We start from the raw sequence: 26,999 nt of genomic DNA on the forward strand, positions 1-26,999 counted from the left end.
CGATACTACCCGGAACACTTCTGGTGTCCGAATACTATCATCCTATATATCAATCTTTACCTCTTGACCATTTCAAGACTCCTCGTCATGTCCGTGATATCATCCGGGACTCCGAACAACATTCGATCACCAAATCACATAACTCATATAATTCAAAATGGTCATCGAATGTTAAGCGTGCGGACCCTACGGGTTCGAGAACTATGTAGACATGACCGAGACACCTCTCTAGTCAATAACAAATAGAGGAACCTGGATGCTCATATTGGCTCCTACATATTCTACGAAGATCTTTATCGGTCGAACCGTAATGACAACATATGTTATTCTGTTTGTCATCGGTATGTTACTTGCCCGAGATTCGATCGTAGGTATCTTCATACCTAGTTCAATCTCGTTACCGGCAAGTCTCTTTACTCATTCCATAATACATCATCTCGCAACTAACTCATTAGTCACTTTGCTTGCAAGGCTTCTTATGATGTGTATAACCGAGAGGGCCCAGAGATACCACTCCGATACTCGGAGTGACAAATCCTAATATTGATCTATGCCAACCCAACAAACACCTTCGGAGATACCTGTAGAGCATCTTTATAATCACCCAGTTATGTTGTGACGTTTGATAGCACACAAAGTATTCCTCCGGTATCCGGGAGTTGCATAATCTCATAGTCGAAATATGTATTTGACATGAAGAAAGCAATACCAATAAAATTGAACGATCATTATGCTAAACTAACGGATGGGTCTTGTCCATCACATCGTTCTCCTAATGATGTGATCCCTGTTTATCAAATGACAACATGTCTATGGTTTGGAAACTTAACCATCTTTGATCAACGAGCTAGTCCAATAGAGGCTTACTAGGGACACGGTGTTTTGTCTATGTATCCACACATGTATCAACTTTCTGGTTAATACAATTCTAGCATGAATAATAAACATTTATCATGAAATACGGAAATATAAAATAACAACTTTATTATTGCCTCTAGGACATATTTCCTTCAGTGATATGGTGATATTGCAAGTTAATAGATACCAGGAGTATCCCACGGAGTACTCACCACCAGAAGACTTGAACCTTGGGGATGAAATTGAGTTTCCCCAGGGATGTCCACATCTGTTTATTTGCTGATGATTCTTCGGTAATCGTCCCTTTCTCTAAATATCTAAGCTCGTTGCGAGCCACCAAAGTACGATACGCTGATTTTACAGAGTAAATGCCATATTTCTCCAAGGCCCAAGCCAAAGTGTCTTCGCCGTTTGCCGAGTTTAGCGGTATATTCAAAATAGGCTCCATGCCCGGCTGTAGGAAAGTTTGACGAACCGGCTGCTCATTCCAGTTTCCCCTGTAATCATCAATGAGCTTTTAAATAATGAGGAGAGGCGCTGTTACAATGCGCCCTCTGGGTTTTAGAGTAGGCGTGTTGGGATCCAGTTGTCCGTCCATGTAGCTATGGATGCTCCATCACCCACACGACGAACAAGACCGACATTTAGGGCATCCCGCCCCGCAATGATGGCCTTCCAGGTCGCCACGATCTTGCCGGGGCTGTGGCGTTGAGAAAATCCGTATGAGGGAAATATTTCCCCTTCAACACCCTAGCACATAAAGAGTCCAGCTTAGTAAGAAGGCGCCAGCCATGTTTCCCGAGCATCGTAAGATTGAAGAGGTGTAGATCTCGGAAACCCATGCCGCCCTTCACCTTTGGTTTTGCAAGATTTTCCCAAGAGAGCCAATGAAGAGATCGTTTATCAATAGAGCTCCACCACCAATATTTAGCCATAGGTGATGTGATGCTCTTGCAAACCTTCTTTGTCAGAACAAAACAACTCATATTGAACGTAGGGATGGTCTAGATATTACTGTTTTGAGCAAGACTTCTCTCGCTGCACAAGCCATGTTTCTTTCTGACCATCCTTGTATTTTACCACGACACCTGTCCACTAAGTGTTCAAAGGTCCCGTTGGTAATTATGTTAATGTCTGTCGATAGCCCCAAATAACGCTCTGAAAACGCTTCCACGTTGATCCCGAGTGACGGCTTGAGCAGCTGTCGTAGGGGTTGTGATGCATTGCCACTGGAATAGATGGAACTCTTCTCCCGGTTCACTTCTTGCCCCGAGCATTCGGCATAAATTCGGAGAATCTCATTGAGCCTCTTTGTACTTTGGGTATTTGCACTGAGAAATATCAAACTATCGTCAGTGAATAACAGATGATAGACCCAAGGTGCATGGGACCTCACTCTGATGCCTCTGTCAATGTATGTGCCACCAAAATTATTAAGCAATGATGTGAGGTCCTGTGCGCATAACAAAAGCAGATATGGCGACATGGGACACCCCTGCCATAGCCCCCTGGATGGACTGAAAAATGGCAGGAGCTTTCCATTCACCCTGACCGTGAACCTTACCGAAGTCACACACTCCATGATCCGGCGGACGAAATTATCTCCAAATCCCAGCCTTGTTAACATAGCTTTGAGGTAGTGCCATTCCACTCTATCATAGGCTTTAAGCATATCTAACTTGATTGCACAACAAGCATTCTTGCCCTTCTTCCGCCGTTTGATAGCATGGATACTCTCATATGCGACGAGTACATTGTCAGTGATTAATCGTCCCAGGACAAATGCACTCTGCTCTTCTCCGACCACTTCATCCAAAATCCCTCAAACTCTATTAGCAATTGCTTTGACAACAATCGTATAAAGGACAAGGCACAATGCAATAGCGCGGAATTGAAATATCTTCTGTGGGTGTCGTGCCTTCGGGATTAGTGTAATAGATGTGTCATTTAGTCCCAATGGAAACTCATCGCCATTCAAGAAATCCAGGACAACCATTGTGATATCTTCTCCAATAACATCCCAATTTCATTGATAAAAACCCGCCTTGAAACCATCCACTCCAGGGGCCTTCGACGAAGCCATGTCGAAGAGCACCCTCTTCACCTTGTCCGCCTCGTACGGTTTGTTAACATATTCATTCATGTGTTCAGTGACAGTGGGTTGGACACAGTTTAACAACTCTGTCATCAGCCTATAGCCTTGCATTTGGTATAGATCATGATAGAAGTCAGTAATCTCCTTCTTCACCTCATTTGGATCCTGTAGGATCTGGCCCTCCTTTCCTCTTATTCAGAATGGGGTTCTTAACAGGAGAGGTCACCTCAACACCCTTGTGTTGTTTGGAACTAGATAATCAGGACTCCTTTGTGCTATTCTGTGTGTCTTGTTTCTCCTTCGACGAGTTCTCCCCTGAGAAATTCCTCTTCGGTTCCTCGGGCGCCCAAAGACTTTCCTTGAAAGGAAGGTCACCGTTTGCATCCCGTGTCCCTGGCGTGGGAAAGAACAGATCAGAATGGCCTAGCCGACCACAAGAGAAAAAAAAGTGTGGGATCTATTCACATTCAATGTCATAGTAGTCCACTTTGTCCCTCTTGGTCGATTCAATGACTATCCATCTGCGTAGAAGTTTGAGCACGTGAATAGTGGCTCGTGCCCTCAAAAAGCCCCCTACAGGATCGATTTGGACGATAGAAGCATGCTTATAAATTTGTTGAGCTATCGCCAAACCCCTCGTGTCATTCCTCAGGTTGTAAGGTAGATTGACTACCCTAACCCATACTGGTAACTTGTCAAACTTTAGTTCAGAAGGTTGCATGTGGTCCTCGAACACCTCCAAGATCACTGTGTTCTTGTTAATGTGCCAAGGTGCTCCTTCCCAGACGCGATCAAGATCACGCTTGGACTCGAATTCCGCTGCAAAAGTGTTTTCTCCCAAAGGCCGAAAGGATAGACCTCTAGGGTTTCCCCAGGCTGGACGGAGGGCATTGCTGATTGTCTAGATGTGGAGCAGATTGCGATGCAGAACCTTCCCCGCGAACAGCCACTTCGTCGAAGCACCATCGTTTGCGTCGTCGACCACCAAGGATGTCGCCTCCTCTTCGGTGATGTTCAGCTTGCCAAGTGCTTCCTCCATATGTGCTCGCGTAGAGCAGGGAGAGAGATTGCCGTTGCGCTTCTAGCCCTTGCGGGCGGACGGTGTTGCCATCGTCCCCGCGCGTGTCGATCGCCCTGCCGATGAGATTCGCAGCCGCCTTCCTGTCCACTTAACCCAAATCGCCGCCAGGGGGTACTTTCTCCCCTCTATCAATGCAATGATACGCTTTTAAGTGTATTCGAGAAAAAAGATCTTAAGAGAGCTAACAGACAACACCTAACCACACAAACCTTTCATCCGCGCCTAATCGAACATCCTCGAGGTAGAGAGGCCAGAGAAACCATAATCCCACATGTCGTCGCCACCAGCACCTTGTTGTTGCCGCCAAGAAAACAAAAATCTAATATCAAAAGTAAGAACTTACTAGAACCTAAAAAACGAAAGAGAGGGCCCCCACTTCTTTGGCAACTGATGAACTGTCTGATGGTGGAGAGTAGGGAACCGAGAAGACGGCGTGGTGGCAAGGGTCAGGCAAAAGAACGCCTCGTGAAGAACCCCTTTATTTCTCCTAGGACAGAATTATGCTCCCTCCGTCCTGAATTAATCGTCGCAGAAATGGATGTATCTAGACGTATTTTAAGTTTTAGATATATCCATTTATGCGATGAGTAATTTTGAACGGGGAAATACGATTAGAGAGACGGAGCTTAGCTCACGCTATCAGTCTGACACGGGAGTAGAATAATCTCCACATAAGCACGCTGCATGAGACCATAAATCACGTTCTCAGCAGTCAAGATTTGTCAAAAACCAACTAGCTTAGCTGACCTGTATCCATCCTAGCACGCGAGGCCAACACCAGGTACGACAACACCGTGGGCCCGGCAATACATGAGGCAGCACATGAATGAAGCACTGCAGAACCTTGTGCGAACCTACGACCTTTGCAGCGTATATAAACCACCTAGCCCGCCTCAGCCGTTCCTTGGAAACCGGCCGCCTACTCGACTAGTTTCTCGAGATCTCTCGACCTAGGTAGCGGCGGTGGCGGTGGGCGTTGCCATGGAGGAGCACAAGCCGCTGGCGGCCATGGTGGTGGTGCAGTGCATCTACGCGGCCATGGCGCTGTGGGCCAAGGCCATGTTCAGCCGCGGCATGAGCCCCATGGTGTTCGTCGTCTACAGGCAGGCCATCGCCACCCTTGTCCTCGTCCCCATCACCTTGCTTGCCAACAGGTAAGACAAGATCGACCCCTCTCTCTCTTTCCTGCTTCTCACTAGGCGATCATTTTGTCACTCGTGGTGAGCTGTAGATTGTCCTTTTCTTTTTCTTCAGGAAGAGGCTGAAGGAGATTCTTTGTATCGGGACGACAGGCTTCGCGCTGGTGTTCTTGGCCTCTCTCGTCGGGTACGTCCATATATGCCTTCTCGCCATCTTGCGAACGGTCACGTACTGAGCTGAACAGTGAGCACCGAAGCGATCGAACAGTCTTGTTTACATTACTGATCATTTGGTGTGTATGTCTGCAATGAATGAACAGGGCGACGGCGAATCAGTACATGTACTACCAAGGCATCTACCTGGGATCATCGTCCATGGCGACGGCCATGACGAACCTGATACCGGCGATTACCTTCGTGCTGGCGACGTCAGTAGGGTGAGTACCGTTCCTGGAACTGCAAGCAGCAAGCAGCCGGCATTGCACTTTTCATTCACATCGTGTGTTCACAGTTCCTCGTCAAGTTTCATCATCTGTGGTCTAAAAATGAAATCAGGCCATGAGCGTGTGCGCATCTTGTAGATCTGTCGCCTCACTGCTTAGTCAGCTGAAGGGTATCGGGGACGATAATTATGGAATTAACTAATGGGGCAGTTAGGGTCATAATATATGTACTTCTACAGTATGTAGGTGAGATAGATCCACAGAATATCCTATTCCTATGGTACAATTAACTGTGGCTAACAAGGCAACTTGTGCCCTCAACCACTAAGTAATCAATTTTGTCAGTGTTCGAGCTTATAATGGTGAGTGCGGGAAGCGCACGCATGTCTGCGCTGTGTGACTGATCGATGCTTGGAGCTTGCGCAGCATTCGTGCCTGCATGGTAGACGTAGACGTGAAATGTTATGTAGTGTGGGCGTGTGTGGTTTGAGTAAGTAGCATGTGTCGGGTGTTCATCATCCTCTGTGTACGCCACCTCCCAATAAGTTGTGGACTCTCGGCATCTTTTGCTCTTCCTCCCACTGATCGTGCAGATCGAACATTCTCTGAAACAAATAAACACCTGGGTACGGACTACGGAGGGATTAAAAGATTCAGGTCTAGCATGTTTCTTCTGTTCCAAAGTGCTAAACACTACACTACCTGTAAGAAAAATGCTAGTAACAGAAGTCAGCTCCCCTAGACCCCTGGTTCATCAAGCACAGATCTGTGACAAGCAGTAGCCGTTCCACTTGGCTACTACAGATTGCAATAAAGGCTGCCTTTCTAGGACACCAATACAGTAGTGCCGACCACGTACGTGGGGGGCTACGTACGGGACGTCATTATTTGTGAAACTCTTGGGACAAGATGCAAATAATTGGTACTATCACACCCCAACGTTGCCACTTATGTACGCTCTCTTCTCCATCACTATGAGTGTTAGTGGGGCTGGGTAGTCTAAATTGTTAAGAATAGAATAGTTGCTTATTAATTAAGCTAATTAGGATTAAGTTAATTGTTAGATAGGTTGCTTGGTTCTCAAGCAACCATGTACTTTCTTGGCTCTCAAGGCAACTATGTAATTCCTTGGCTCTCAAGTAACTATGTGTTTACTTGACTGCCAAGCACCATGTGTACTTCCGCCTGGGTATAAATAACCCACTTCTATCATCAATAAAGACTGATGGATCATCTTTCATTCAAACTCTCTCGTTCTTTATTTTTCACTCAGAACACGTTATCATGCACTTTGCTCTCCTATCGAGCGATTCGGCCGGACAAGAGAAGAGCATAACATCATTGCAGAGGATGAAGAACAGATCTTGTCTATCCCCAACGATCCAAGGATTAAAGGCCTTGATCAGGAAAACTAATAGTGTTTCCCTATTTTAATCTTTGCCTATTAGATCATGTTTTCTTGTGGTCAACCAGTAATCTAACAATGGATTGTTTATCCTGTACGCATATGCACTCGCGCGAAACGTACAAAGTGGAAGAAAAAAAGCAATCGGCCGAAGAAACAAATTCGGCCATGACCAGAGAAGCAGAAAATAGAGCACCGAAGAATTTGATTAGCACATGGAAAGTCACGAACTAGTAGCATCCTGATTCTCAGAATCCGTACTTCACACATGAAGCATACAGATCAAAACTCTTGGATCTTAATTGCTACATCATCAGGTGATCCTATTCCAATTTTTCTTGTTCCTACACAGAATCAGTACTAACCTGCTGGGCAACGGCAACGTAACGCTGTCCAGCGCAACCATGGCCTTCGGCTTCAGCGGGAGGCGGCTAGCGGCCATAGATGCCCCCAGGCACGTCAGGAGCAAGCGGCGCACGCAGCGACCTCCCTCGAACTGGTAGCAGCGACCGTGGCCAGCACGGCGGACGGCGGCGGCCTACAGCCGGTGCCCTGCACGGCGCGACGGCCAGCGATCGGCGATGCGACGCAACCTTGGACACATGGCGTGGCCTCGCCCGTCCCTCCCCTTTTTCCTGGACGCTAACGGCGGTGCCCGCATCTGCGGTCTTCCTCGGCACGGCCGTCTATGGCGGCAGCGCTCTCACAGCGCGGCGACGCCCGCTACCAACCATGGTCGTCGGCCTGGTTCTGCTCGGCGGGAAGGTGGCCTCCCGCAACAGCCAGAGGCGCGCGGCGACTCCCGGCGTCGGTGGTCCTCGGCCCTGGCCCTCCCGGCGCGGTGCCATCTGACTGGAGTTCCCGACCACCAATGGAGACGACGGCTAGAAAAATTCCCCACAGGGAATAGTAACTGTAAGAACGGCGGTGGTTTGCCATGGTCAGAGTCACAAGCAGAGATAAGGATCGAGGATATCTTATCCCTTCGACCTTTTGCATTTAGACTCCTTCTAAATTCGTTACCAGTGGAAGGCCCACATTTTCTCTATTATGCCCTCATGTATCTCTAAATAGCATACAATATAATTATGCATTTTTTTTGTATCATGTAAAATACCATTTGAAGCCTCATGTCCTCAAATATTACATAAATTGCATCCATATGTATTACCTCAGTAATACTATTGCAACATAATATTTTGCTTATATTTAAGATCTTATTCCTATGGAATTTAAGACATCATCTATGTTTTTACCCCTAGCATTACATGTGATTTGTGTCAACAACTACAATTTTGCAATAGAAATCAATTTCCTTGCAAATCTGAATGAGATTCTATTAAGAATTATAAATTATCATACTTAATATGACAAGCCCAAAATTTATTTATGAATCACAAGGTATTGGTGGCATCTACTGCATCATTTGCAGATTATCCATCATTACTATGAGGACTACATCTTGTCAATTTTACAAAATGATTACCTTCAAAGTGCTCTTCCAAATATTAATATTAGATGTGACTACCTCAAGATATCATAAGGTAATACTGGCATCTACTGCAAAATTTTGCAGACTATCCACTGTTACTGCAAGGTCTACATCATGTCACTTTGACAGATGATTACCTTCAAAGTGATTTTCTTAAATATAGCATAACATAAGGTAACAGAGATATGAACATCTAATGACAAAAGTCAGATTATGTTTTCTATTACTGTGAGATCTACACCATATTGGTGATTATCTTCAAAGTGTTATCCTATATCAATTTAGGTCTACACATATGGGTATAAAGCATCAGCTATATATAATAAAAAAATGCTCCTCTGAAGCATTTGTTGTTGTTCACTAAAATGATTTACTCTCATAGTAAATATTATTCACGCGCAATCGCTATCTGCAAAAGTGGTATCTTGTGCTAATTCAAGTCTCACATTGTTTGAATATGTCATAGAAAAATATGCAAATATTTGCATACCCTGGTTATTACATTCTATTACATTAGTAAAATACATGGCAGAAGAGCCTGTCACTATTTCTAATTATAATGTCCTCCATCCATCAAGAAGGATGCCATAATTTATAGCAAGTGTCTCAAACACTGTTGCAGTGTCCACATCATATTGTGATTATACTTTCATAGTGACTAACCAATGTCAAACATGCAAATTCTATACGTTTTGGCAGTGACTCTAAACGTCACACACTTCCTCAAGAACGAAGTCCAAAATGCCAGCAATGACTTCATCACATGTGTTGTATTGAAGGATACACCCAGGTTCAACAAGGATCACCTTGGCCATGATTGTTCTCAAGCAAATCAGTTTATCCACATACATCACTTACTCCTAGAAGTAAAATAAATAAATGCATGAGCCTTTTTCATGTAACATATGGATGACATTTCCAAATGCAAATTCATGTTAGGTGGGATTGTTTATTTTAAGATGGTTTATGACATTAGTCATTTTATCCATCTATGGCATTGTGGCGACTATAACTCCACCTTCGAAAAATGTGTCATGGCTATTCTCTAAATAGCTATCTATGTTCTTATGCATTTTATATGTCACCAACTTCACTTAGTTCTCAAACTAAGTACATAATGGATGGATATTTATTTACCATGAATATTTCTCTTAAGAGATACATGTTGTCGTGAGCACATCAGAATGATGACTCATTCATTTTTCAAGACCTCAAGTCTATCACATCTCGCAATTCTGTCACTTAATCAACTTCGAGTTGAGATCTCGTAATCAAATATTTTTATATGCCCTTAATACACTTTACATAGAGTTTCTTAAAATCATCAGATTCACCGAACGGTTATATACCATTGTTTGAAATTCTTGCTAGTATCGAGAATACTATGCAAGTTAGTGGTCACAAAATAGAATCAAGAGGAATTCAAAGTAAAGTATAGGCTAACAGACAACCAATGACAGAATTTCCTCTTAACAGAGAATAGATCATTTTCACAAAAATGATCACGAATACAACTCTCAAATTCGTCAAATGTGTGGTTATGTAAATATCGTACCTATGATTACCAAACCCTCAAACATATGGTCGAACAACACCACAAATTTATTTAAAAGGCTGATGAGTTCATTGGGATAACTTTGAAAATATGCAAACGTACAACCAGAAAATATTCTGGAAAATGATTGTTCTCAAATCTTCATCAGATGGAGAACCAAAACCTTGTGCAACAAAAGGATGGTGAAGTCCTTTTCACCGATGATATGTTTGCGTAATAAAAAATTAGTAATATGGGAGACCTCATGTAATCTCCTAATTATTCCCAAAATATCATTATCATGTACTTGTACTACTACATGTAATAGGATGTTCAATATCCTATCTCTTGGATGCAATATTTAATAAATTTGACCGTATGGTTAAATTCATACTTCTATTGTTGCGAACGAAATAATTTTCTAAATGTTAATAAATTAAATATCTATTTTGATAGACTTATCCATCCTGGTTTGGGGATGATTAGAAAATTATTGACAATTCTGTTGGTCACTACTTAACAAGTTGCAAAATATCCCAAATCATCAGATTTTATGCGCACCGCATGTGTCGTAGGGGGAATCAGTTTTAAGGCACTCTCACCTTAAAATTCTAAATGAGCCACTCAATCTTCCTTGAATACATTAAGAAGATATATGTGGATTAGTTAACCATTATGTGGAATTAATTAGATACTTCATGGTACTCATAGGAACATTTATAAAATGATTTCAAGTGTGTCTCTTATCACACACAACCATGCATGATCTTACTAAGCTCAACTTATCAAAGTAGGAGCAAATTCTCCCGAACAAAGGATAATCCCATTCGAATGGACAATGTTGTTGAACTCATTTCACGAGAATTTTCTGATTGCATTGAGTACCCTATGTACATACACAGAATGGTTTAACTAAATTTCTTATCAAAGATAGTTAAATGAATTACATGACCACTAAGAATTGTAAATTTACCAGCCTCTTGCTGGATACATACGACCTTACACACCATAAGTATGATCTAAATCATACCAACTGCATTTCATACTACTTTTCCCTTGTAGTAACTACGTGGAAATCAACAAAGTATTTCCCATCTGCGATAATTTGATTACATACCGATATCACCACTCCAGCATACATCAATGGGCACTCATAGAAGATTAGGGATCTATGTGAGGAATAAAAATTTATCTGTCAATCAAAATAATTCATAGCCCCTATGCTGATTGCATCAGCAATAAGGATATTTTCTGGCATTAGGGGGAGATAAGTACCACAAGGAATGCCGAACAATAAATTAGAAATGTTATTGACATTCAATCCTTATATCCACGTACTCAAAGAATCTAAACTAGAAGTTTAGAGAATCATATATTTGCAACACATTGCAAATCTGCCACATACATTTACTGATGACAAGGTGTTACTAAATCCTGTCTTCCTGCAGTAAAGTGTCAGAAGAGTGGAGGTACCTGATAAACCACTCTTCTCCCCAAATGAGAGCAAGAGGGGGAGAAATTTTGACAATACGAGATATAACTTCTCATATGCTTCCGCGGAAACAGAGGAAATCACATCCTCAACTAGTAAATGTAATTCAACATCAAGTTGAAAGACACCTCACTGGATGCTCATCATCCAATGCCCGGCATAAATGTGCACAAATGTTTGCGTGCCGGGACATCGAAACACCTTGACTCTATTTGTTGTAGGAAATCACAAGGAGTTAAAAAGGAGTAAATATTTTATCCACAAACTTCAATGATTCCATCAGAATCATATAAACTAAAGACTACATTTGTCGACATATATTTCTTCTCAAATTGCTAAAACCCTTTTGGGCCCAGAACCAAAATCCATGGTAGAGTGCCTCTTGCACTCATATTGGTTCACATACAAAGGAAGCAAGTAATGAAGGATAGCACTCGCTCAACAAATGAGTGGTATTTACTGCAGTAATACCTACTCCTCATAAGTATCTTCCATATGGAATATTAAAAAACTTCTCATTCATAGACAAAGTCAATGAGGTGGTGAGAAAGCGAGGCATGTAGCAAAAGGGTTCACGCAGAGACCTGACATCGATTACGATGTAACATACCCTCTTGGTATAAGTGGAATTATGTTTCGATACTAAATATCATTGGCAATACAAATAATAATATTATCCATGCAGTTGATGGATGAAGTGGCTACATACTCATATGAGTCACTTATTTCGGAAGTCTCTATTGAAGTCTCTGAAGGGCTTATACTTCCAAATCCAAAAGCAAATCGCAACAAGTTTTGTGTAAAACTTCATAAGTCACTCTATGACTTGAAATAGTCAAAAATCATATTGTACTACCGACTAAATGAGTTCCTTCTTCAAAAGGATTACTCGAATAATGATGATTGTTTATGTGTTTTAATAAAGAAATCAGAAATTTGATTTCCTTACATCACCTCAGTATATATCGATGATTTTGTCATCAATGTCTCTAAAGGACCTAAAAATACATAAAATCATCTCAAGACGGAAAATTTGGATTCAACCAAATTTAGCTTAATCTTACAACTTGAGCATTCTCTCAAGAATACATATATCAGTCTACATATATCCAAAACATATACGAGAAGTTCAATGTGGATATATCATATCAATAAAAGACATGTAATATGGTCATACTTGCCATATCAATGACTGAATTTGCTGGACTAGCCTTCATATGGAAGTCATCTAAATGGGCTTTTATGGCTATTTCCAGTTACCATTCTGACATAATTTCTTTATATAAAAGCATTACAAACTATGCATGGCTTAGCAGAATGATTAACCACACTCAGAATAATGTGGTTGAGATTCATCAGAATCACATAACTTGATTTATCAAGACGCTACCACTTGTGTTATTCAAAAACTACAGGTTATATGAAGAGCAATATCGTAATGTACATTGCTAAAAAAAATTACATGTCCTCACGAATTATAGAAAGTGAGGAAACAATATGCAAATAACATACTTTGAAAATCCTACAGATTATTCATAATGTCATGATCATATCAATGGAATTTGTATTACACATTCTCCAGGTTTGCAAAGTTCAGGGGGAGTAATTTCCCAAATCTATAACCTATTAACAATCCTAAGATTGCATATATTGTACTCTTTTTCCCTTCATGAGTTTTCCCTAATGGTTTCTCATAAAGGTTTTTAACGAGACAATATAAACACAAGTGCCCGTATATGTCATACACTTTCTCCTTATATTTTTCCACTGGGTTTTAAAGGAGTTTTCAATGGCATATCATATCACACTCTTTTCCCTTATGAGTTTTATATCAAACTTTCTCATAATGGTTTTTAATGAGGCAATATCTTATCAAAGATCATACGTCATACTTTCTATTTTCCCTATCGAGGTTTTTAAAGAAAGTACTCAAGACATATTCATTGTTCTCTAAACTCATCGATGATTTTTCTCCTTCTTCAAAGGTTTTTCTCATATGAGTTATCAAGAGACAATAACCATTATATGTTGCAGATGTTCTCCTTATTATTTTTCCCACTGGGTTTAAAGGAGTTTTAGCAACATATCTGCACTATTCTCCTCATATTTTTCCCACAGGGTTTTTGGAGGAGACATTCAAGATTATTCAAAGAATTTTTCAAGATGATGGATGTACCAAAGAAGAGGCGTTGTACAAGGGGGGGTGTTAAGAATAGAATAGTTGCTTATTAATTAAGCTAATTAGGATTAAGTTAATTGTTAGATAGGTTGCTTGGTTCTCAAGCAACCATGTACTTTCTTGGCTCTCAAGGCAACTATGTAATTCCTTGGCTCTCAAGTAACTATGTGTTTTACTTGACTGCCAAGCACCATGTGTACTTCCGCCTGGATATAAATAACGCACTTCTATCATCAATAAAGACTGATGGATCATCTTTCATTCAAACTCTCTCGTTCTTTATTTTTCACTCAGAACATAAATAAGAGGGCTTCTTGCTCTTTAGTCAAAAAAAAGTAGGAGCATTTACTGAAACGCTGGATTACAAAAGTGGAATTAGTTACTAATGAAATTACCGGCGGCTCATGCACGCAGTCTAGAAAGCGTGGAGATCAGGAAGCCGCGAAGCGTGGCCAAGATATTCGGCACCGCCGTCTGCGTCGGAGGCGCCATGGTGATGACCTTCCTCAAGGGCCCCAATCTGCTGCACGACTCGCTGGGAGTCGACGACGCCGGGCTGGACCTCCAAGACCTGCTTCTCAACTCGCCGGCGAGCCGGAAATGGGTGACCGGCGCGCTGTTCCTCGTCGGCAGCAGCTCCTGCTGGTCGCTGTGGCTCATCATACAGGTCGGTGTCAGTCAGCCAGCCAAGAATATCCATCATGAGAACTTGAACCTTGTACTGTTTCACAGGTTCCGATCTGCAAGTCGTACGTGGATCCCCTGACGCTGTCGGCCTGGATGTGCTTCCTGTCCACGGCGCAGATGGCGTTACTCAACTCCTTCGTGCTGCCGGACCTCGACGCCTGGAAGATCAACTCGCTCTTCGAGGTCATGGGCTGCATCTTCGCCGTAAGTTCATCGTCTTCCCATCCACTTTCAGTATTTCCCGTGCGCGTCGCCGCCGTTTCCGCGGAAAAATGTTAAACAATGTCGATCGTTGGGCATGCAGGGCGCGGTTGGGTCAGGCGTGACGTTCTACCTGCAGTCGTGGTGCATAACGGTGAGGGGCCCGCTCTACTCGGCCATGTTCAACCCCCTCTGCACCGTCGTCACCACCGTGCTCGCCACCGTCGTCCTCCACGAACAGCCACACGTCGGAAGGTGTGTGTGTGTTACTATTTGCAACTTAGCATGCAGTTCAGTCTCGTTGAACCCACCACTTCACTTTTCAACTTACTTAACGACGAAACGGTTCTGCTTGTCCAGCTTGTTGGGTGCATTCGCGGTGGTCGCCGGGCTGTACATCGTGCTGTGGGGCAAAGCAGGCGACGTCAAGAGCCCAAGGGCGGCGGAGCACGCCGATGATCTGGAGAAGACATGGTCGGACTCGCAGCTCCTCGACGCGGAAAGTACGATCACCGAGCCGCTCCTAGCGGACGACAACCGGATCGAGAAGTAGTGGCTCTACAATTTTGGAATAGCCAGTGATCTTTCTCAGCTCATGGTCCCATGTGTTTTTGTAGTTACAGGGTTGTTTTCTGAGGGAGAGTACTAGTGTGCTGGTGAAGCATGTGGCCATGGGCATCATGCATGTCGCCGCTAATGTACAAAATATAATGCCCGTAAATGTTGTTGTGACCCACGAATTTAAGATGAGGTAGGGGGTGCTTACCAATTACGGCAACATATATTGTCTTGACAATACATTTGTGCTACAACCAATCATACTTTCGCCGTGTCATGGCTTTGATTTCCGCTTGATCACGCAGAAACCTCAGAGGCGAATCTGGTTTCTGAACTGACACTGACAGTGCATGCGCACCTGCAGTCATTGTGCATTTCAGTGAGGACCCGTCTCCAGTCAGCATGTTCCAGTCTGGTCATGTCGAACCAGTGCCAGGCGGCGAGCTGACGGGTGAAAATGAAAGGTGCTAAAGAAATAAAAACGCCGACGACCACATGGTGCCAGCCAAGTCAGGATAGCAGGAGAGGAGAACTCGGGCACGAATGCCGCGGAAACCAATTGATTAGAGGGGGAACATGAGTCACAGGACCGAAGAGAAGGACAAGAGAACATGATCACCAAGCATATTTTAAGGCGAAAAATTCAAGCCTGGTGATGGTGATTCACGCATGCTCGCCGCATCACCGCAGGCAGCCGGGAATTCTTTATCTCATCGGCTGGTAGCTGGTTTGACTGCAGAACCCGAATCATAAACAAAATTAGCACGCAAAACCAGGCTTGTCCGCACATGGATGCTCCTACTTAGCTGGTGGCTGCCGAGAGCGAGGCGGAGGCCCTCCCTGGTCACTCTCTCCCGGATCTCTCGTGCCATGTCAGGCGGCGGCTGGCGGCCGTGGGCGGAGCGGTACAAGCCGTGCGTGGCCATGGTGCTGGTGCAGCTCTTCTACTCGCTGGTGGACATGGCGCTCAAGACGGCCTACGGGCTCGGCATGCGCCCCATCGTCTTCGTCGCCTACCGCCAGGGCATCGCCGCCGCCGCGCTCCTCCTCGCCTCGCTCGCCACCAGGGGGCTCACGCTGCGCCCCATGGCCGTCGGCTCCCGGGCCTTCGCCCTCCTCTTCCTCGCCTCCCTCGCCAGGTGCGCACCCAAGTCTCGCCGCTTCCATCTCTCTAATCCCGGCCGCATCCCTCGTGTTGTTGATAGATGTACATGCCGGTCGATGTTGCAGCGCGACGGGGCAGTACTTCTACTTCATGGGGCTGCAGCTGGCGTCGCCGTCCATGGCTCGGGCGACCACCAACCTCGCCCCCGGCATCACCTTCGCCATCGCCGCCGTCATCGGGTACTCGCTCCTCCTCCCCTTTCTCCACCTCACGTCATTTGTCCGTCGTCGGTGCGTCAGACAGAGCCCGCTGGCCGTCCGATTTCCTTCTTTTGTCCCGCTTGTAGCTACTCATTTATTTTAGGCCCACCAGCAATGAGACATATGCCCATCAGGCCCGCCCATTGATGTTTGGGCATGTGGGTTTCGTCTGAAATCACTAATTAAAAATATTTCTTGCGGAGATCACTCCAACTCCCTCAGGTTACGACAAGTGGCGTGCTGCATGTGCGTCACTTGTCGCACCATGAAAGTTTTCTCTTTTTTTTAGATCCGTTTGTTCAGAACGTTTTATCTCTTAAATCGTGCGTCCAAATCTCGAACCGCTTTCGCTGTTGGATTCCACGCGTCGAGATCTTCAAAACTAGATCCCATGTTGATAGATTTTGACAAATTTTTTTTCATAAAAAAAACTAGACGAAAAGAACCGGATAACAAAACCAAACCAGGAGCACGAGTCTTTTCTCTTTCCGAAAGAGGCACGGCGTGCCTCTGACGAAATCACAACCGTGTCTCTCGCGAAAGGGAAAAAAATAAAAATGCATTTTTTTTTGTTTTCGAGGAGGCACGGCCGTGACTCTCGCGAAAGCACAACCGTGCTCTCGCGGAAGCAAAACCGTGCCTCTCGCGAAAGAGAAAAAAAACAGAAAATATGTTTTTTTTTCGTTTCCAAGAGGCACGGCCGTGACTCTCGCGAAAGCAAAACCGCGCCTCTCGCGAAATCAAAACCGTCCTCTCGTGAAAGGGAAAAAAAATAGAAAACGCATTTTTTTCCGTTTCCAAGAGGCACGACCGTGCCTCTCGCGAAGGCACAACCGTGCCTCTCGCGAAAACAAAACCGTGACTCTCACGAAAAAAATTGCGCTTTTTTGCGCTATTTTTTTTTGTCGAAAAGCTAGGGAAGACCGGTGAAAAACCAAAACGTCATAAAAACCCGAAAAAAAAACGATTAAAAAGCCAAAAACACGTGCGAAAAAAAATCAGAGGGAGCGCCCAGAACGCGACATGTGACTAATGGCTAAAAGCGTGGCAAATGATGCTGATCGTTGCGAGACTCCCAAAAAAGAGCTCGTTAATCTGTTGCTTCCGGTTTCGTTTGAGACTCCTCCATTTCGATTTCGGCCCACTAGTGGAGTAACTCGAAATGCTTGACCGATCATGAGGCCTCCTATATGACCGAAATTGTGAAGAGTTCGTATTGCAAAATCGCTTTCACTATCTCATGTTGCAACAAGTGGCGCACTGCATGTGCGCTACTTGTCACAACCTGGCAATTTTCATTTTCTTTAATTCGTTTATTTAAAACGTTTTATCTCTTAAACCATGCGTCCAAATCTTGAACCGTTTTCACCTTTAAATTCTTCGCGTTGAATCTTCAAAACTACGTCCCATGTTGATAGGTTTTGACGAAATATTTTTCACCAAAAAGACGGACGAAAATACCGAACAGGGAGCACGGAATTTTTTCCCTTTCCGAAAGAGGCACGCCCGTGCCTCTTGCGAAATCACAACCGTGCCTCTCGCAAAAGCAAAACCGTGCCTCTCGCAAAAGCAAAATCATGCCTCTCGCGGAAGGAAAAAAAGGAGAAAACATTTTTTTGTTTCTGAGGAGGCTCGCGAAAGCACAACCATGCATCTCGCGAAAGCAAAATCGTGCCTCTCGCGAAAGAGAAAAAAAACTGAAATCATTTTTTTTTCATTTCCGAGAGGCATAGCCGTGCCTCTCGTGAAAGCACACAAACGTGCCTCTTGCAGAAGCAAAACCGTGCCTCTCATGGAAGAAAAATAAAATAGAAAACACGTTTTCCGTTTCCGAGAGGCACAGCCATGACTCTCGCGAAAGCAAAACCGTGCCTCTTGCGGAAGCAAAACCATGACTTTCGCGAAACGAAAGAAAAAAGAAAGGTGTTTTTCGCGAAAAAACCATTTAAAAAGACGAAAACGCGTGCGGAAAATTTAGAAAAAAATCCGGAGGGAGCGTCCAGAGCGCGAGACGTGGCGGGCGGCTGAGAGCGCATCATGTGGCGCTGATCGTTGTGAGACTCTCGAAGGGGCGCTCGTTAATTAGTTGATCTCCTATATGTCGCAGCACGCACTAAGAACGCAGCGGGCGCACACCCCCCGCTCCCCCTCCGCGCCTTTCTGGGCCGGCCCATGTGCGGCCGGCACGCCGCCTGTTTTTGTTTCGTCTTTTCCTTCGCGTTTTTTTGTTTTTTCAATAATTCAGGATATCAACAGCTTCTAAATTTCAGTAAAAGTTACTAATTTGAAAAAAAACAATCATGATTTCGAAATCAATATTTCAAAAAGATGCTCGGGAATTCAAACAATGTTCATGAAGATGTAAAAAAATGTTCACGAATTTAAAAAATTATTCATGATTTCAAAAAAGTTCATGCATTCACGAAATGTTCACGAATTTGCAAAAAATGTTCATGATTGCAAAAGATGTTCACAAATTTAAAAAAATGTTCATGATTTCATAAAAAGTTCATGCATTCACGAAATGTTCACGAATTTGCAAAAAATGTTCATGATTACAAAAAAATGTCTTAAATTTAAGATAACGTTCATGGTTCAAAAAAATGTTCGTGAATTCAAAAAATGTTCATGATTCCAAAGGAATGTACATTTTTTTGAATTTGATGAACATATTTTGAACACGATGAACAAATTTGGCATTTGATGAACATTTTCTTTAATTTGATGAACAAAATTTGTGTTAGAGAACATTTTTTGGAAAAATTATGTACCAAATTTTTTAGTTTGGTGAACAACTTTTGAATTTTTATGAACAATTTAAATCTTATGAACAAAAAATTTAATTGGATGAACATTTTAGGATTGTTGAACATTTTTTTTTTGCATGGTTGAACATTTTCCGAATTCGATGAACAAAGAAGTTTTTAATGAATTCGAGATAAAAAATGCCAAAAATAGTCAAAAAGTGAAGAAGAAGAAAATAGAAAAAAAGGGAAAGAAAACAAACGAGAGAGAAAAATTGGAAAGAACAGCAAAATGAAAAAAAAACAGTATAGAAAACATAAAAACAAAAAAAACGGTCCTGGGAAGATTCTAGAACCTTCCCAAAACCGGCAGAACCAGAGGAAGGGAAGCGAACTGGGCCGTACCGATAATGGAAGGAAAGACGCAGGCGGGGTACGCGCTACGGTGCTACACGGCTACCTACGCGCCATATAGGAACCACGACCGATCATCCCATTCCCACGCTTTTTCGCAGGTTGGAGAAGGTGGACTTGAGGAGCTCAAGAAGCATCGCCAAGATCGTCGGAACCGTCGTCTGCCTCGCCGGAGCAATGCTCATGGCGTTCTTCAAGGGCCCAAAGCTTCTCGGCGCCCTCCTCCTGCCGGCGACCGATGACTGGGTGAGAGGCGGCATCTACCTCATGGGGAACGCCTTCTGTTTCTCCATCTGGTACATCTTGCAGGCAAGCATTGCATGCACCTTGGCTTGAAAACATTACCCCGTTACTGTTAGATTATAGACAAAATGTGTATGCTCTGTGCGATCGAAGAGAGGGAAAATGATCAAGTCCGCGGTCATTTTCAGGTACCGGTCTGTAAATCCTACCTTGATCCACTATCCTTGGCAACCTGGATGTGCTTCCTAGCGACCTTGCAATGCGCGGTGATGGCCTTCTTCCTGGAAGCAAACTACATTGAGATCTGGAAGCTTGCTTCTATTTGGGAGCTCCCCTGCATCTTATACGGAGTAAGTTTTTAGTCCATTTAAATGCACGCAATGGCATGGTAATCCACATGTTATTCTGAACTGCGTCGAATGTTGATATATAATGAGTTTGGCCACTCAACAACATTGAACAATTTTTGCAGGGCGTTTTCGCATCGGGCGCAAACTTTTTTATGCAATCTTGGTGCATATCAGTGAAAGGCCCACTTTACAGCGCAATTTTTACACCGCTGAGCGCGGTCATCACAACAATATTGTCTACGCTCTTCCTTCACGAGGAACTGCACATTGGGAGGTATGTCGACGCTTCGTTCCTCTTTTGGTGGACTGAACTTCCTATTCTGCTCAGTACATAATCACTGTCACTGTTGATGATGTTTACGATGAAATTGTCTGTGTGCAGCGTGTTGGGTGCTATTGTGATCATCCTAGGCCTGTATGTTGTGCTGTGGGGTAAAGCTGATGACGCAAGCAGCGAGGGGCTGGCCATCCACTCTAATGATTCTGAAAGCATTTTAGAGCAAGATTGTATGGGTGTAAAAGTAGAAAGTGGGATCAATCTTTCAGAACCATTGTTATCATCTGAAAACGCGGACGCTGATGCTTCGAGACGCCAGTGATATTGCAGTTTTTCAGACACAGCTTCCAGCCTTTGAGTTATAATGATCCCTTTTTCTGATACTTCTTCCACTGCCTGCTTGTTGCCAAAATATGTGTATATATTTTTTTTTCATTGGATAGTTCTTGGCCAATGGGCAATGGCCATGCTAAATTATCAAACACGCAGTCTGGCTGTCTGCACAATGCTTAATGTGCCGATCATATATTTGACCCAGCCAGTCAGGAACCCATCACTGTCCGGCATTATGAGGATTAATCAGGGAAGATGGAAGATATTGGAAGATGCCAATTGGCAAGGACTGAGACCTATATATGTTAAGAATGACTACTAGTCTAACAAGAGAGTCACACACAAGGGACGACAAGAAGGCGATGCCTAGCTACAACTATTCTTGCAAGTGAAAGTGAAACAAAGATGATATCTCTTCATTGTTTACTCATGACAGTGTTACCTAAGCTCTTCCTTCATGAAGAACTCCATACTGGGAGGTATGCACTAACTTCATTCCTCATTAGGTCCACTGAACCCTGTTGTGTTCAGTCATAAAATCATAATAACTCTTTGTTGTGGATGATGTTTACAGTGATCTTTTTCCTTTGACGCAGCGTATTAGGCGCTATCACCATCAGCCTCTATGTAGTCCTGTGGGGTACAGAAGACGATGGAGAGAGTGAGAGCATGGTAGAACAAGAGAACATCGTTGTAAAACTAGAGAGTGAGAACAATCCTTCAGAGCAATTGTTATCTGAAAACGCGGACGCTGATACTACTTGGACATGCCAATGATATTGCGCTACTCTAAAAATGAGCCTCTGGCTAACTGATAATCAGCTGTCTCCCATGCTTCCTTGAACTGTCTGTCACCCAACAAAACAAAAAAATTCGTGACTTTGCAGCCATGCTAAAATTATCAGACACGGAGTCTGGCAGTCTGTTGAACGCATATGATCTTCGGAGCAGATTTGACCCAGGCAGCCACGAGCCCATCGCTGTCCGTCATTACTAGGATGACTGAGCCAACATGGAAGATATATATCGGAAGATGCCAGTTGGCTATTAAGACAGTGAGGCCTATGTTCAGAAGGGCTACTAGTCCAACACGAAAGAGTCGTGCAGAAACGACATCGGCAAGGTGGTGCGATGCCTAGCTATAACGATTCTTGCAGACGAATGTGAAACGAGTTGGATATCTTGGAGGTTGTGGTGGGCTGGACCTGCCTCTCCCATGAATCATCATCCAGCACATATGTCTTCATAGCTTCTCTTTCTAGTAATACTTCGGTGGGAAGGATGGCACAAATAGTCAGAGAAGATTGAGAGCATGCCTGCGCGTCTGTCTGCCACCTTGTATGCAAATGGGGACGGTAATTAGGTGCACAACCTCAGGCAGTTTCTCCTTTACTCATAATGAACAAGATTTAGGTGACACGCCGGAGAAACCAAGAAAGTGAAGGTGACACAGACCGTTCGAAAGCATGCATGTGCCCATCGCACTTAAAGGCCATCTTGGAAAAATACAGCCTTAGATAAGGTCCAAGCTTAAAAATCAAAGGGCATGTACAGCACGCTGCTGTCAAAACACTGAATGAGAGCAATACATCAACCATTTAAAACAGTTGATGTTCAGGTGGACAGTTTTTTGCCGTGACTTTAAAAAAAAAACTTAATGTCAATCAAAATGAATACTACTACTTCACGAGCGAATTTCCGAAATATACTTTTGACTTTGTGAGTCAGGCGAAACAATCAAAGATGCAGTTCAATTAGAAAAATGGACAAAAGTAAATATAATATGAAATAAATAACTCCAGAATAATCTGTTACATATATAATGGTCTGCCATACATATCAAAGAACAGAAAAGACATATACACAACCCTCCTCATGACCACGGAGTATAGAACCTAACTAGTAGATGATCAGAGCACAGAATAATCTCGCCTGTACAAAGCTAGATCAGGCCATCCTAAGAGAAGCACGACGATGAATGAAAATGACACGAATCCATCCAATCCAAGCAATAAATAACCGAGCCAAACGATCAGGCGTACGCGCCCTGCTGCTTGTACCCGCCGCCGTTGCGGTGGTCGCGGCGGTTGTTCCTGAAGGCGCAGCAGCCGACGGAGTAGACAATGATGATGAAGACGAGGAAGACGATGTTGATGATGGCGGAGCGCTTCCAATTGCGCTTGAGGGTGGCCACCACGCCGGCCTTGCACGACTGGCAGCCGTAGCAGAGCGCCCCGTCGTTGGACCACGCGCCGCAGTCGGGCTCCGTCGACTTGGCGGGGCCGGTCCATTGCGTGCTGTTGACGTAGGTGAAGCCGCAGCTGATCGGAGGCTTGCAGCAGCCGGACTGCGCGCAGGAAAAGATGAAATGGTCAGTCAGCCTCCATCGCAAATATAGAATAATAATCAATTAAATTATTTCTTTTCTGACCACGAAAAAAAGTTCAATGGTACTACATGCCTCAATTTTTTTTATAGAAAGAGATGATTTGGTCAAGGAGCAGTTGAATTGTGCGACCTAATAATAGGAAAGTTTGGTAAAATGGCACCCGAGCGTTGAGATGGAGGTGTCACTGCCACACTTGTGGTCTGGTTCCATGTTGCAACCGGTCAGAACGTTTGGAAAGAATTTAATGCAAAGCAGCAGGCCTGAGGGTTGCTTTGGTTTGAAGGAAAATCACTATGAATCAGGAGCGATCCGTTGACAGTATCGCCGTCGGCTCAAAGTCAGCCCTCGGAAATCGGGAGGACCGTATCAAACATTGCTACTCAAAACGTTGGTCTGCAGTTGATGATTTCTTTATCTTTTTAACCACGCATGCAACTATCATTTGGAAATAGCAGTACTAATAAAGTTGGGACTAGTTGATTATCGTTTGCGCTAATGAGCAAGTGGAGTAATTTGATTGACCCTCTCTACATGATGCTGACCTCTGGCACAACCGTACACGTAAACATCACACTAGATCAAGTTGTGCTACTACAATATCTCAAACTGCAATTTGTTGACTTTAGGCAGGAGCTATATCTTATCCTTTTCCGTGGTCAGAAATATCTCGGCGAGCACGTACGCAGACACGCGAAAAAGAACTCATATTTCATATTAATTCAAACACAGGTAATATATATATCCATGGTAAATTAAGTACTAGTCCTACTCATTTTATAATCAAATTCATCTCGGATCATCAAGCATATTTGGCCTAGGTTTGTTATTGTCAGATTAGGTATGAAATAAATGGACAAGAATAGTACCCAGGTAAGAAGGCGAATCGGCGGTGAAATGAAATTACCTGGATGGGGGAGAGATCGGAGGACATGAACTGGTCGACCGTCTTGTCCTCGAGCGACTTGCAGACCTTGGCGTCCTGGAGGCAGCCCTTGATCCTGTTCCAGTTCTTGTCGTTCTCCACCCGCTTCTGCAGCCAGTTGGAGTAGTCCCCGAGCCTGTACTCCTTGAATCCGCGGCCGGAGACGGCCTCCCCGGTGCCCTTGTGCGTGACGACGAAGGCGAAGACGGTGAGGCCGAGGAGGACGACGATGAGCAGGAACATGGCGACGAGGTAGAACCAGAGGAGGCAGGTGACGCGGCAGCAGGCGCCGACGAGCCCCGCGATGGAGACGAGCATGAGGAACACCCCCACCGCGATCACCGGCGCCGCCAGGTAGCGCTCGCACTCGGTGCCGTCGGCGCGCGCCCGCAGCCAGATGCCGCCCGCCAGGATGGGCACCGAGAGCAGGAAGGTCACCGCGTTCAGGATCCCGATCACCGTGTTGCTTAGCCGCACCATCTTGGCGCCGGCGGGGGGTCGCGTCCGCGGTGGCGTGCGGTTTCTTGGACGGGGCTGGGTGGCGGTTGGCGCGGCGGTTTTCGAAAGGTTTTTGGGGAAGGGGGCGTGGCGCACGGTGTGATCTGGGAATTGTGTGATGATGTGGGATGGTGGTGGGCGTGGTATTTGTAGAGGGGGTGTGTGCGCGTGGATTCGATTGGATTGGGCCGGGGTGGGGTGGGGAGGGCGGGAGGAAAGTTCTTGGGCTTTTCGTGTGGGAGCGAAACGGGGCGTGGCGGTTGCTGATGGATGGATGGATCCTTTGCTGGGCACGGAAACTATTGACCGCGACTCTCGCACTCCAGGGGTCTGCACACGCACACGCAAGCGTATTGACCGGGGAACGCCTGGCTCGTGTCCTTCTCCAGGGTCTCGACGGAGGGTTCAAAAATCAAAAAGGTTGTGGCTATTAGGGGACGCCACTGTTCTTCAGATCACGCGTTTCCGGCCGATCAGCGGAGGGCCCCGACTTGGTAACGATACGAAATGTGTATGAATCGTACACCGACGCGCTGAAGAAAAGTTTCCGGCCTCTCTCGTGCACACACCTACACCACACACACACACACCACGTATATGCTACTGAAATTACCGTCGCCGGCACGTCAGTCCGCCAAGAGGTAGTATTTTTCTTGTTTCACATTTTACACCCAAGAGATCTAACTACCGACGACTCCATTCTGCGTCAGCTCTAGTACTACTACTAGTACGAGAGCAAAACATATCACATCGGTCGAAAAAGGTTGCACGAAGCAGATAGCGGGTTTGACTTGTCTGCCTTTGCCGCGTCGAAGTGGCACGAGGTTTCAGTGCGTGTGCGGGAAGTGGCGTTTGGTAGTTCTAGTACGATTTCCCTCTCGCTCGCTGCGCCCGGTTTGATTTCGTCAAGAAGGCACGCACGAGGGCTGCTTCTATCTAAACCAAGCAGCGATAATAAATGGGGATCCATCCTACGCGGCGCGTCCTGCCTGGCTCGTTTGTTGGTAGCACTGCGTTTGCCTCTTTCGTAAGCTAGGGACGCCAACGACGCTACCGTGCTGCTGCTAGTATCGTTGCACCCGAACACGGAAGAGCCCTCCCCTAGTCCACGTTCGATCATGTGAAATCGCGTCTAGTCTATCGGGGGCCACCAATCATGCATGGAGGACCACATGTCGTCCACCCATCGTTCTCAAAGCTTCAAAATGATTTATTTTTTTAATAATCGGAACGGACAATAGAAATATATATCTTTTCAAGAGGACGATGCTAGGCGCTGGCGGACCGACCCAATTTTCAGCTGGTCGCCTAGCAGCCGCTTGATTTAATTGGTATCAGCAATATATTTAGCCCTTGATTAAGTCAACGCACGCAGCCATGTTATTCCATTGGCTCTTGGACACTAACGGCACCTCCTCCTTCCCCCGCCTATCAATGGCGGAGTTCCAACTAGGGGTTCTTTCACCAACTTGTCTCCGCCCAGGTGGGCCCATCCAAGGACTCCCATGTAGGTTTACTAGTGGGCCGCGTCGAGGCGGCGTATAAGAGAAAGGCTCCGAGGATTTGAAGTACACCCCAAGACAGTAGAAATCGTCTACAACATGTTCTTCTTATACGTAACCGACTAGGATGTAACTCTAGACACCCTCGGGTACCTACATATGCCGAGGGGTGGGGCTCATAGATGGCACACAACGATCTTGCAGTAGATCACCTGTATTTCGTTCAACTGAGGAGCGTCGCGTATGGTGACTTGATTTGCCATTGATACGCCTTCGTTGCATTCCGTCGCCCAAAGGGCATGTTGGGGGGAGTGAGATCGGTCGTGAGAGGCTGACCAAGTGGGAGGGCAACTGTCGGTGTCAAAACTGGTGGATCTCGGGTAGGGGATCCCGAACTGTGCGTCTAGGCAGATGGTAACAGGAGACAAGGGACACGGTGTTTTTACCCAGGTTCGGGCCCTCTCGATGGAGGTAAAACCCTACTCCTGCTTGATTAATATTGATGATATGGGTAGTACAAGAGTAAATCTACCATGAGATCAGAGATGCTAAACCCTAGAAGCTAGCCTATGGTATGATTGTTGTTCATCCTACGGACTAAAACCCTCCGGTTTATATAGGCACCGAAGAGGGTTAGGGTTACACAGAGTCGGTTACAATGGTAGGAAATCTATATATCCGTATCGCCAAGCTTGCCTTCCACGCCAAGGAAAGTCCCATTCGGACACGGGACGAAGTCTTCAATCTTATATCTTCATAGTCCTGGAGTCCGGTCGAAGGTGATAGTTCGGCTATCCG

At 44.9% G+C, this 26,999-nt stretch overlaps 3 protein-coding genes across 4 annotated transcripts; 2 read left to right on the plus strand and 1 right to left on the minus strand.

Moving 5' to 3' along the window:
• The first annotated feature begins 5,015 nt into the window (after positions 1–5,015).
• Positions 5,016–15,384, plus strand: LOC119309598 (WAT1-related protein At4g30420-like). The gene is made up of 7 exons (XM_037585569.1): positions 5,016–5,188; positions 5,289–5,360; positions 5,494–5,610; positions 14,133–14,385; positions 14,451–14,609; positions 14,710–14,861; positions 14,967–15,384. Exons 1-7 carry the CDS (start codon positions 5,016–5,018, stop codon positions 15,157–15,159), a joined length of 1,119 nt encoding a protein of 372 aa, XP_037441466.1. The 3' UTR covers positions 15,160–15,384.
• A 393-nt stretch (positions 15,385–15,777) lies between these two features.
• Positions 15,778–20,943, plus strand: LOC119309596 (WAT1-related protein At4g28040-like). Its single transcript, XM_037585568.1, has 6 exons — positions 15,778–16,303; positions 16,395–16,508; positions 19,789–19,996; positions 20,119–20,280; positions 20,403–20,554; positions 20,663–20,943. The coding sequence occupies exons 1-6, from the start codon at positions 15,957–15,959 to the stop codon at positions 20,877–20,879; spliced, it is 1,200 nt and encodes a 399-aa protein (XP_037441465.1). The 5' UTR covers positions 15,778–15,956; the 3' UTR covers positions 20,880–20,943.
• A 1,711-nt stretch (positions 20,944–22,654) lies between these two features.
• LOC119309599 (tetraspanin-8-like) lies at positions 22,655–24,821 on the minus strand. Of its 2 annotated transcripts, none has more exons than XM_037585571.1 (2): positions 24,184–24,821; positions 22,655–23,162 (listed from the first exon to the last, which is right to left on the minus strand). In XM_037585571.1, the coding sequence occupies exons 1-2, from the start codon at positions 24,679–24,681 to the stop codon at positions 22,923–22,925; spliced, it is 738 nt and encodes a 245-aa protein (XP_037441468.1). In that variant the 5' UTR covers positions 24,682–24,821; the 3' UTR covers positions 22,655–22,922. The 2 variants fall into 2 exon arrangements, with proteins under 2 accessions (XP_037441468.1, XP_037441467.1); XM_037585570.1 differs by having other exon boundaries at positions 22,655–23,237; positions 24,184–24,820.
• Positions 24,822–26,999: the final 2,178 nt, after the last annotated feature.

The sequence above is a fragment of the Triticum dicoccoides genome, chromosome 5B (assembly GCF_002162155.2).
Source record: "Triticum dicoccoides isolate Atlit2015 ecotype Zavitan chromosome 5B, WEW_v2.0, whole genome shotgun sequence".
NCBI lineage: Eukaryota > Viridiplantae > Streptophyta > Magnoliopsida > Poales > Poaceae > Triticum > Triticum dicoccoides.

What these genes read in the sequence shown, in the direction of transcription:
- LOC119309598 (XM_037585569.1), top strand. Translation starts at nt 5,016, where the DNA reads ATGGAGGAGCACAAGCCGCTGGCGGCCATGGTGGTGGTGCAGTGCATC. An exon ending in TTCTTGGCCTCTCTCGTCGG is followed by an intron (nt 5,361 to 5,493) that starts GTACGTCCATAT and finishes ATGAATGAACAG; the next exon opens with GGCGACGGCGAATCAGTACA. An exon ending in GAACAGCCACACGTCGGAAG is followed by an intron (nt 14,862 to 14,966) that starts GTGTGTGTGTGT and finishes CTGCTTGTCCAG; the next exon opens with CTTGTTGGGTGCATTCGCGG.
- LOC119309596 (XM_037585568.1), top strand. Translation starts at nt 15,957, where the DNA reads ATGCTCCTACTTAGCTGGTGGCTGCCGAGAGCGAGGCGGAGGCCCTCC. An exon ending in GCCATCGCCGCCGTCATCGG is followed by an intron (nt 16,509 to 19,788) that starts GTACTCGCTCCT and finishes GCTTTTTCGCAG; the next exon opens with GTTGGAGAAGGTGGACTTGA. An exon ending in GAGGAACTGCACATTGGGAG is followed by an intron (nt 20,555 to 20,662) that starts GTATGTCGACGC and finishes GTCTGTGTGCAG; the next exon opens with CGTGTTGGGTGCTATTGTGA.
- LOC119309599 (XM_037585570.1), bottom strand. Translation starts at nt 24,681, where the DNA reads ATGGTGCGGCTAAGCAACACGGTGATCGGGATCCTGAACGCGGTGACC. An exon ending in CCGATCTCTCCCCCATCCAG is followed by an intron (nt 23,238 to 24,183) that starts GTAATTTCATTT and finishes TCCTGCGCGCAG; the next exon opens with TCCGGCTGCTGCAAGCCTCC.